The sequence below is a fragment of the Ranitomeya variabilis genome, chromosome 6, assembly GCF_051348905.1.
Source record: "Ranitomeya variabilis isolate aRanVar5 chromosome 6, aRanVar5.hap1, whole genome shotgun sequence".
NCBI lineage: Eukaryota > Metazoa > Chordata > Amphibia > Anura > Dendrobatidae > Ranitomeya > Ranitomeya variabilis.
Window position 1 is genome coordinate 565,020,693 of NC_135237.1, and position 11,931 is coordinate 565,032,623.

At 43.9% G+C, this 11,931-nt stretch overlaps 1 protein-coding gene across 1 annotated transcript; it reads right to left on the reverse strand.

Annotated features, from left to right (window-relative positions):
• Window positions 1-1,904: 1,904 nt before the first annotated feature.
• Window positions 1,905-4,798, reverse strand: LOC143783090 (uncharacterized). Its single transcript, XM_077271344.1, has 3 exons — window positions 3,965-4,798; window positions 3,200-3,339; window positions 1,905-2,581 (listed from the first exon to the last, which is right to left on the reverse strand). The coding sequence occupies exons 1-3, from the start codon at window positions 4,645-4,647 to the stop codon at window positions 2,130-2,132; spliced, it is 1,275 nt and encodes a 424-aa protein (XP_077127459.1). The 5' UTR covers window positions 4,648-4,798; the 3' UTR covers window positions 1,905-2,129.
• Window positions 4,799-11,931: the final 7,133 nt, after the last annotated feature.

The following is an 11,931-nucleotide window of genomic DNA, read 5'->3' on the forward strand; positions in this document are numbered from 1 at the left end:
ATGTAATTCTCGCTCTGAAAACAATGTAGGTGCGATCCTATACAGTCATTCTCGATTTTGCCGAGTTTTTGCGAAAAAAACTCGCAAGTGCGAGTGCAAACTCGCAAAAAAACTCGCATGCGAGAAAAACTCACAATGGCTATGCGAATTCGAGAAATTCTAGTGCGATCCTATAACCAAACTCCCCTCTCTCTGGCGAGCAAATCTCGACAGTTATGTGGGAGAAAATTACAGTTGGTTGTTTGTGGAGAGAACTAGTTACCTAAGGAGCATCATGGAGCCTTTTCTAGCTGTTTGTGTGGATTTTGAGCGCATTCTGGCTGAAAATGCCAGAACACGGCCGGTACCCCGACCCAGAATATATCGGGATAGGTTGGACATCGCTAATTTATCGGAGAGGAGCATATATGAGCTGACCCGACTCAACCGCAGTGCCCTCACCTACCTATATGGCCTTCTCCAACAGGACCTGGAGCCAATCACCGCTCGTAATCATGCCTTACCTGGGATGCTTAAGATGGTGGCAAGCATTCAGTTTTTGGCCAATGGGTCGTTCCAGCGGCTGGGAGCATTGTGCATGGGCATGTCACAGCCGGCAATGTGTCGGGCATTGGACGACTTTCTGAAGGGGATGCGACGCATTCTGCCCACAGTTGTGTACTTCCCCACATCTGAGCAAGAGGTTAGCCACATGAAAACTAAGTGGTATAAAATCGCACAAATGCCCAATGTCCTCGGGGCAATAGACTGTACGCACGTCAATTTTATTCCACCAGTGGAGGAGGAACACATCTACCGTAACAGGAAGATGGGCCATTCGATGAACATTCAAATGGTCGCTGGGCCTGATCTGCAGATCATGAGCCTAGTGGCAGGGTTCCCAGGATCCTGTCACGACAGCCACATTCTGCGGAACTCTGGCCTATATACCAAGTTTGAGGATGGCAATCTCCCTGAAGGATGGCTGCTTGGTAAGTTATTCATGTGGTGTTCTCCGATTGTGCTAAACAATGTTGCTAACAACCTGATATGTTTCTAGGTGATTCTGGTTATCCCTGCTTACCGTGGCTGATGACGCCAATGCTGCGTGAGGACACGGCAGCGCAAACCACATATAACAGGGCCCACAAGAAGACCAGAGCAGTGGTGGAACGGGCTTTTGGACTACTAAAAATACGGTTCCGGTGCCTTGATAAGTCCGGTGGCTATTTACAATACAGACCTCCCAAGGTAGTTGACATTGTAGGAGCCTGTGTGGTGCTGCACAATCTGGCAATTAAGCACAGGGTTCAGGACTACATTGCTGAGGAAGAGGGCATGGTGGAGAACATCCATGCCTTGCAGTATGATGGACCAGCCAATGACCAGGGAAATTCTGTAAGAGCACAACTGATCAATCGGTTCTTTGCTTATTAAGTATCTTTTTTTTGTATAAAAACGGCCCCAAAAATTAATTCTTATGCCTTGTTTATCCCTGAGCAAAGTATCCGATCACATTGGCCAATGGTGATCCACTTCTAAACATGTACATGTGTCAGTTAAAGATAAATAACAGTGTTAATGCTCTGCACATCAGAATTACAGCCCACCTTCCAAACGTTTATGTGCTGCAGCAGTGTTTTTTTTTTTTGTTTTTTCAAAAATAAGCAACTGCAGTTGAAAAAAAAAAGTGTAATGTCTGTTTAACAACTTCCTAGTGTTTAATCTTGGTCAGCAATTTAGGAACAATGTGGATGTCAGATGTGTGGACAGAGTTACTGCCCACACTATTTGCACGTTACCATTTGTAATTTGAAGTATGACCAGGGGTGCACCGGGCCATGCTGCTGCCTGAGTTGGGGATTAGAAAGACCAGACCATTACAGGATTTAATATGGACCTCACAGAGATACTGTAATGTTTTAAGGCATAACTACCCCAAGTTGAGGTTCACAACATTGTGAAATGGCATTTTGTGCGCAAACAATTACTTGAAAAAAATGCATGTTTTAAACACAAAACAGAGACATGCATGAATCATAACACAAACAATTAAACAAGACGTCCAAGACACCAAAAGCACAGTATGCAGCAGCAGTTAACATAATTATCTTTAGAAAAAAGTAGGGGTAACCAGTTCCAAGCTGCACTTACTGCTGGCCAGAACGGCTTGCTTGATCGGCCAAAAAAAGGCCAATCAAACTGTTCAAGGTTCCAAAATGCTCGTTCAATTGGGTTAGCTGCAGGTTCGTAGCGATCTGTTGTTGCCGGATACCGTTAAGCTGCCGCTGCAACATTTTGCGGTGCTGCTGTTGCATCCTGTAGAAACGACAGCTCGACTGCATTTGCAAACTAGGTGGGGGGCCAGCACTACGGTCAGCTCGGTTTCTGCCAACCGCACCCCTACGTGTGTTACTTACAGGGGTGGATGTGGTGGGTGCAGCAATAGGTTCTTCATTCAGACGCTGCACCTCACATTGGTCCCCATCTATGAACTCCACGGGCAGAATAATTTCCCGTTCGTCCTGCTGGGACGACAGTTCTGGTGGAATGTCCAACTCTGAAGGCGTGTTACTGTCCTGTACATGTTCCTGCACCGGACCTATGCAAAAAAAACGACAACGGTTAAAAAGAATGCTGTCATCCAGCACCAGCAGCATACAGGGCAGTAGAGGCAGCGTCTGTGGCAGTGCCCCAACTTTCTCGCCCTGCCGCCATGGCTGCAAGCACAGAGACCACTTTCCCGCCGCCAGAGTATGCGCTGGGCGGCGCCTCTGCCAGTGGGTTCCTCTAACGTAATACAATGACATCTGAGTAGAGGGACAGCCTAGGAGGTATTCCCCCACCCAGGCCCTCCCTCTAGTCTGTCGTGCGCATGGTACGCCACGGGAAAACACTTGTGATGTTGCCAAGCGGCGTAGACTCGCTCACCAGGTAAGTGGTGCATTGTCTGCTGTGCTTGCATCTGCTGCGGACTTGAGAATATTTGCAAGTGCCTCTACTGCAGGGGCAGGTTATGGGTGTCAAGGTTGCGCCCATGTGGAACGAACAGTCCACTGTGTGAAAGGAGAGCTAAAGTGGCCAAGCGCCATGGTAAAAAAGCCATACTCTGGCCGAGTAGCAGCCTGTCTTACATCATCAGAAATGTATCATGTTCCTGCATATGGATAACTGCAATGGCATAATTGATTAAAAGGATGATCAGTGGGGCACAGCATACCTGCAACTGCAACATCAGGACCATCGGTGTCTATGGTGTGCGGAAGACCAATCAAGGTCGCCGGATTTATTAGGCCCTCAATGAGCTTCTCTGCGTCGGTCAAAAGCAACCGCCGAGGGCAACCTCCACCAGTGCCGGTGCTGTAATGCAAAGGTAAGAATATAGAACAGCATGTACGCTCGCATTTAGAACGTGGAGCAGCCAGCACCAGTTATGACAGTTGGTGACAGATATATCTGCACGTGTGTGTGTGTGCCATGGTCGCAGGCAGGGCTGCCATTAGGAATTATGGGGCCCATGACAGCCTCTAAGCCTGGGCTTCCCCCCCCGGAAAAAAAATTGGACACCTTCCTTTTCCTTGCCACTGGCATCTGCAAGGCACGGTGCACCCCTGCAGCCAGCATTTTTAGTGCAACAACTGTGGTAGCGTAAAAATTTAGAAAAATGAATAACCAAACAGCAGGAAGGAATAACCATGATCATTGCAGCGGAAGATCCACCCAAAAATCCAAAATAAAAAACCCACCCCTGCCGCAGGGTATCCCCTTTTGGGATGCCCCACGGCCCTAAGCCCCCGGGGCCTATGCTCCAAGTGCAGCATCCCCTGGTGACGTCACCTCACAGGAGTCTATGGACGTTCTGCGTCCATATACTCCTGCACAATGACCCCTTAAGGGGATGCCCCGCAGCTGGGGGAGGGGAACCGAGTATTTGGTTTGTTGGCCGGAACATCCGCATTAAGCAACTGAAGTGAACTTTGCTCACCTGTACTTCCGTAGATCTGAGACCTTTTTACGGACCTGTGTTTTTAGATCTTGGTATCTCTTTTTACATTTCGCAACACTCCTTCTTTGCCTCCCAACGGAATTTACGGCATCGACAACATCACCCCAGAGGTTTGCTTTCACGGACATTTCAGTCCGGTTTGACAGCCTTCCCATTAATTTATCGAAATGCTCCGTAATTTTTTGTGCCAAAACAAGATTCTCGATCTGAGAAAAACGGGTGTATTTTTGAATAGAACCACTTCGCTCTTCAGCTGAACGAACCTCCATGCTTTCCTCTGGGGAATTGGAACCTAGCTCCTCAGACTGATGGCTTGCAGGTGATGAGTGGCTCAAAGGAGTGGAAGCGCAGGATTCTGGCCTCATGACAGGTCTGTCAGTATGCAGTGTTTGATCTCCAGCAGCCTGCACTTCACCACTGGCCTGACTAGAGGAATGCTGTACCCTGCTGGTGCTTGCCCTGCTTGTGGAGGGCCTAGGACTGTGGCTCCGTGAGCTTGAGTTGCTAGGCAAACTGACATGTGACTCCTGTCTCCTGCTACTTCCACTGTGTCTTATATGCCTGGAGATACTACGGCGGCGTGAACTGCCGTGCCCATGCTGAGTCTGTCTCCCTGCAGCATGTGAGCGCTCTCTGTGTGTATTATGTCTGTGGGAAGACATGCCAAAAGGTGACTGATTGCTGCAGCTAATACACAGGCAACAGCTGCGGGCAGGAGCACTATAAACCTAACCTCACTCCCCTATCTCTCTCCTATCACTCCTACCTATCTCTATCTCTATCTCCTACCTATCTCTCTCTCTCTCCTATCAAACCAGATGTGTGATGCGCATGCACAAGTGTAAAGCTGTTCCCGCAGGGGCGCACTTCCTGTCCACACACGAGACTCCAGCAGCTTCCTGCACAGAAAAATACGCAAGTTTGTGACGTAAATCCGCATCGGAACTCGCAAACTCGCATGAAAAGCACCGATTTCCGCAAGCGAGTTTCAAAATCTCGCAACGACTTCCGCAACCATTCGAACAAGGGAATTAAACTCGCAAGCTTCTAAGAATCACGCGAGCAAGCGAGAACAGCTCGCATGCGAGATGAAACTCGCATGCGGAAAAAAAAGAAACGAACTTTATAGAATCGAGCCCAATATATTCAAAAATTCAAATTTGGGATCCCTTTGTAATCTTCCGTAAACCTCTCCATCGCTCAATTGTCTGTTGATTTTACCTATATAACTACCCCTGTCCATGACAACGACAGAACCACGTTTGTCCGCTGGTTTTATTATGATGTCATCATGTGGCTTTTATTTGTACCATCCCTCAATTCCTTTTTATTTCTATGTACTGCTTCAACAAATGTCTCAATTACCGGGACACCTGCTGGTGGTGTAAAGGTAGCCTTTCTGGTCATCAGCACTTGTTGTAGACTGAATTCACTAGTACATGGCTTAGGCATCAAAATATTATTTACAAACCAATTCTTTGAATTAATGTTTCTAAAGAACATGTGAAGCTTTAATTCTAATTGAAACCAGTTTACATATCTGGTAGGACTAAGCGTTAAAACCTTTAAGAAGTGTCACTTGTGATTTTGTTAACTCTTTGATATATTTTCCACTAGTTCATTTCTTTCCTCCTTATTGTTACTTACTTGTCTCTGTTGACGTGGATTGACTTTATCTTGCTTTTCTTTTCTGGAGTCTCCAATGCCACTTGTCCCTTCTTCTTTTTCGTTGGTTCTTTCTTCAGTCATGTTCAGGTCTGGGGGAAATAATATAATCACAGGAAAATGAAACATTTATCACATTTTTATTAATATGTTTTTTTTTTATAACCTTCTGTTCCAAGAAGTATTATTTCCCTCTTTTTGACAAAAATAAATATGTCCAGTCCAGTAGGCTTCCATGTCTCTGTTCCACTTGTTACATTTACCCTCGTGTATCCCAATCCTCAGATTTTAGTAATTTTTCTTCACACTCTTAATACACTTGGAGATTTTTTGAATTTCTGAAGAATAATTTTCATTGCATAATTATTACATATACTGAAGCAAGAGCAGAAAGTCGCATTATTTATAAATGAATTCGGTCTTATTAGATCTCAAACCTCATTGTATTTTCCTCACTTTATAATATTTTCCCAGAGTTTTCAAATGCAGTTGTAAAGTTTTCATCCTTTTGGAATCATTTTCATACTTGCTTCCTAGTTGTGAAGTCGATGGTGTACTTACAAAATACTGCATTATCCTTCAGTGCACCTAGATTCCTTTCCTACTCACAGCATATGAAAATACGTCAGGCTCCAGATTTGTAACGTCCATTATCCACAAAAAAATTATAAAGAACTTTGTAAAAACAAGAAAAAATTCACAATGTGGTATTCCCTTTAGATACGTGTAGAGAAAAAAAGGGGTTTTGGTACAGTGTCATTTAATAATTACTTACAAGTGGGTGCCAGGCCTCCATGCAAGTGTTCAATTTGTATCATAATAAGAATCCCATAAAAGGCAGCACTCCAAGCAAAACAAAGGTATATTGAAAAAAATGGACTTTAATGAGCCCAAATGGCAAAATTTTTGTTCATAGAACCTTCCTCAAGCAAAGTAAATGTGCAAATAGTGGGGTATATATAGTTACTAACTGATCCGTGCAATTACATTTCATTCAGTTTTTTAACAATAAATTAATTGAACTTAATGTATACATATAAAGTTCATTGTACAATAAGGATGCAGTATAAATACAGTGGGGCAAAAAAGTATTTAGTCAGTCAGCAATAGTGCAAGTTCCACCACTTAAAAAGATGAGAGGCGTCTGTAATTTACATCATTGGTAGACCTCAACTATGGGAGACAAACTGAGAAAAAAAAATCCAGAAAATCACATTGTCTGTTTTTTTATCATTTTATTTGCATTTTATGGTGGAAAATAAGTATTTGGTCAGAAACAAAATTTCATCTCAATACTTTGTAATATATCCTTTGTTGGCAATGACAGAGGTTAAACGTTTTCTGTAAGTCTTCACAAGGTTGCCACACACTGTTGTTGGTATTTTGGCCCATTCCTCCATGCAGATCTCCTCTAGAGCAGTGATGTTTTGGCTTTTCGCTTGGCAACACGGACTTTCAACTCCCTCCAAAGGTTTTCTATAGGGTTGAGATCTGGAGACTGGCTAGGCAAATGCTTCTTACGAAGCCACTCCTTCGTTGCCCTGGCGGTGTGCTTTGGATCATTGTCATGTTGAAAGACCCAGCCACGTTTCAACTTCAATGCCCTTGCTGATGGGAGGAGGTTTGCACTCAAAATCTCACGATACATGGCCCCATTCATTCTTTCATGTACCCGGATCAGTCGTCCTGGCCCCTTTGCAGAGAAACAGCCCCAAAGCATGATGTTTCCACCACCATGCTTTACAGTAGGTATGGTGTTTGATGGATGCAACTCAGTATTCTTTTTCCTCCAAACACGACAAGTTGTGTTTCTACCAAACAGTTCCAGTTTGGTTTCATCAGACCATAGGACATTCTCCCCAAACTCCTCTGGATCATCCAAATGCTCTCTAGCAAACTTCAGACGGGCTCGGACATGTACTGGCTTAAGCAGTGGGACACGTCTGGCACTGCAGGATCTGAGTCCATGGTGGCGTAGTGTGTTACTTATGGTAGGCCTTGTTACATTGGTCCCAGCTCTCTGCAGTTCATTCACTAGGTCCCGCCACGTGGTTCTGGGATTTTTGCTCACCGTTCTTGTGATCATTCTGACCCCACGGGGTGGGATTTTGCGTGGAGCCCCAGATCGAGGGAGATTATCAGTGGTCTTGTATGTCTTCCATTTTCTAATTATTGCTCCCACTGTTGATTTCTTCACTCCAAGCTGGTTGGCTATTGCAGATTCAGTCTTCCCAGCCTGGTGCAGGGCTACAATTTTGTTTCTGGTGTCCTTTGACAGCTCTTTGGTCTTCACCATAGTGGAGTTTGGAGTCAGACTGTTTGAGGGTGTGCACAGGTGTCTTTTTATACTGATAACAAGTTTAAACAGGTGCCATTACTACAGGTAATGAGTGGAGGAAAGAGGAGACTCTTAAAGAAGAAGTTACAGGTCTGGGAGAGCCAGAAATCTTGATTGTTTGTTTCTGACCAAATACTTATTTTCCACCATAAAATGCAAATAAAATGATAAAAAAAACAGACAATGTGATTTTCTGGATTTTTTTTTCTCAGTTTGTCTCCCATAGTTGAGGTCTACCTATGATGTAAATTACAGACGCCTCTCATCTTTTTAAGTGGTGGAACTTGCACTATTGCTGACTGACTAAATACTTTTTTGCCCCACTGTACTTATAAAAATAGTCTATTACAATAGTGCACATATATAACATATTTATATAACATTTACCCACTTACGGTATTGCAGTATGATGACCGGCTATTAAATATAATAATGTTTTTATTAAATTAGGGTAATTCATTAAAGAGAAAAATGTTTTTATCAACTTTTTAAAATTATTTCAGGCCCTCTCAATCCTCTTATGAACAGAACAATCAGCCGAGCCTCTTGTTACATATATCTTGTGTTATGGATATGGAGAATGGGGCTGTAACCATATTGGAACAGCGCAACAAATCAGACCACTCTTCCAATATTAACACGATTGTTAATCATGACTGTATTAGAGCATAGCTTCATATCTGTTTAGTCCTAGATGTTACCTTCATTATCACGGCACTTTACTGTGTGTATCCATGAAGCATTACACATTGTACAGTTCATTTATATATCTTACTGTGAAAGAATGCCTAAATTTGCCATTGAAATATTGTAGGAAGGGTAACTTTTCTTTAGGCATTATAAGTAATGCAATTAATTATTTGATATTTTTTATCCCATAAGCTCATGTATGTTAGATTTAGTCTAAAGACGTCCTGAATGCAGTGGTATAGATTCTAGGTACAAATAAAATACTTTTTTCTGTGTTGTTGTCTTTTGATTAAATATAAAATGTGATCACTTCAATGATTCTTTTAAGAAGGTAAAATGAGATATGACTTTAAAATGCTATTGGGGTGCAATTGTGAGTGGCTCCCGGATGGGATTTTGTTTTCACTTGTTGCTGCACATAATGAATGTTTAATCACATTAATGGAAACCACTGAGTGAAAAAAAGGTCCCCAACACTGGTACTTCACTGAATAGAAGTATATCTTTATTTATACAAACAATAAAAACATGGTAAAGAGAAGGTGCTAGATCCAAAAAAAGGAATTGGAATGCCCTTGGATCTCCTACAAACCAACCCACTAATGCAATGAGGCCCTAATTAAAGAAATCTAACCCACTGACAGCGTTGCCCTAAGGATATTAAAGAAATCTAACCCACTGACAGGGTTGCCCTAAGGATATTAATAATTGCAAAGTGCTACAGGAAACACTATGCAGCCAAGAAATGTAACCTCATAACAATTGGACAATGTAAACTTCCCAACCAAAGTGCTACCAACTAGGCATATAAAGTACAGGTAAACAAAGTGTCCCAAATGTAATCTATTTAGCACATGACTGCTATAAATCACTGTGATATCGTGGCCAAACTGCAGTGGATGAGCGGGCTTTACATACCAGGTGATGAGATTACTGGGCGTACCTCTGCCCCGACACGCGTTTTGCTCTGCTTCTACGTGAGGCGTAAATGAACATAATGAATGTTGTCACTTTTCTGTGAAGTTATTGTAACAACTAATGAAGTCTCTATGGGATGATGATGCAGATACAAGATGTAATAGACACTGTGGATTCTCCGGACTGATGTAACGAGATACTTGTAACTCGATGGTAATGTTACTTGTTCCTGTAGTATACTGTGTAGATAGATAAGTTACTACTGACAAAATGACTCTCCCAGGCCAGTTGTTAAGAGATTTCCTATATAGCTACCTTGGACTCTCAGGTTTGATCCCAAATCTTGCTTTTTAGTGCATAGAGCAACTCTTCACTAATCAGTCCCTGAGGCTCCAGCTTACTATTAATGTCTGGGGTTACAGTTGGTAAAAGATCAGAGAATTCACACAGGGGAGAAGCCATTGTCCTGTTTAGAAATTGCTAATCCCGATACAATATCTTCTATGAAGGTACAGATTTATATTCAGCCCCAAATCAGGTGCTAGTAAAGCTTACCACACAAGTTTTGTTTCACAAAAGTTGTTTTATCAAATTTGACCTTTTTTTTGCATTTCTTGCTACTTAAATCATTCTGCAAAATCATTCTTCATCTTGTATCAGCCTTGGTTGATCTTGAATTCATCCATACTCTGCAAATTATGTTCCATTGAACAATTTACTCATTGTTAAAATGAAATTCTGGAGGGTGACAGAATCGATAATCATCACTGCATCCTCTGCTTCAGATTTTAGCTGAGTGGGGTCCGTCTGGATAAACTCAATTTTGCAGTCAAAATTCAAAGGTGCACTCTGGAGTCAGATGCTCGGCTGTCTGTGGTTAAATCATCGACTGATATGATTTTAGCAATTTGCTGTCCACATCTGGAAGATTTTATGGATAACTACAATATCATATGAGGCACAGCGGTGTGAGAAAATTGGCACCAAACTGTCCTCATTACAATAATTTGATATCCAAAATAGCAGCTGGAGAAACTGATTAGACTCAAAACTTAGTTTTTTAAAATTTTCGTAAGATTTTCTATAAAAATTGTGTGGTTCCAAAAGCCAATTTCCATTATTATCACATTGCTCCCTTATCAGAAAGTTTGATGACTACACTTCTGTGGTGAGATTTTTGAAAAAAAATTGTTGGACGTATAAGTTAGTTAGGCCGGGTTCACATTAGTGTATCTGTGCGCAGCGTAGGCCTGCGTACACCTTTCCTAAAATCCGCATGGTTCTTGCGTACCTATATTTAACATTGTGTACGCAGGGACATGCGATGGCATCAGTTTGTATGTGGATGCGTCCATGTGCGTCATTTTGCGGTTCCCGACAAACGCAACATGTTGTATTTTTTAAGCCGTCAAATATACGCAGGCATGCGGATGAGTGTGTCAAAAAAATACATTACTCTCTATGGGAGCGCATTGGTACGCAAGGACATGTGCATGGATGCTCGATGTGCATGCGTACTTCAGACTGAGCATGTCCAGGAACTGATTTCAGCACCTTCCAAATCCCAGCTGTATGAAAGGGGGGTGTTGACACTGGAAGTCCAGGACTCTCAAGAATCTGGGTGTGATCTCAATACTCTGTATGTGAGTGCAGCACCCCTGCAGCATGCATCTTCCGCCACGCAGCCGAGTATCTTCCGCCACGCAGCCGAGTATCTTCCGCCACGCAGCCGAGTATCTTCCGCCACGCAGCCGAGTATCTTCCGCCACGCAGCCGAGTATCTTCCGCCACGCAGCCGAGTATCTTCCGCCACGCAGCCGAGTATCTTCCGCCACGCAGCCGAGTATCTTCCGCCACGCAGCCGAGTATCTTCCGCCACGCAGCCGAGTATCTTCCGCCACGCAGCCGAGTATCTTCCGCCACGCAGCCGAGTATCTTCCGCCACGCAGCCGAGTATCTTCCGCCACGCAGCCGAGTATCTTCCGCCACGCAGCCGAGTATCTTCCGCCACGCAGCCGAGTATCTTCCGCCACGCAGCCGAGTATCTTCCGCCACGCAGCCGAGTATCTTCCGCCACGCAGCCGAGTATCTTCCGCCACGCAGCCGAGTATCTTCCGCCACGCAGCCGAGTATCTTCCGCCACGCAGCCGAGTATCTTCCGCCACGCAGCCGAGTATCTTCCGCCACGCAGCCGAGTATCTTCCGCCACGCAGCCGAGTATCTTCCGCCACGCAGCCGAGTATCTTCCGCCACGCAGCCGAGTATCTTCCGCCACGCAGCCGAGTATCTTCCGCCACGCAGCCGAGTATCTTCCGCCACGCAGCCGAGTATCTTC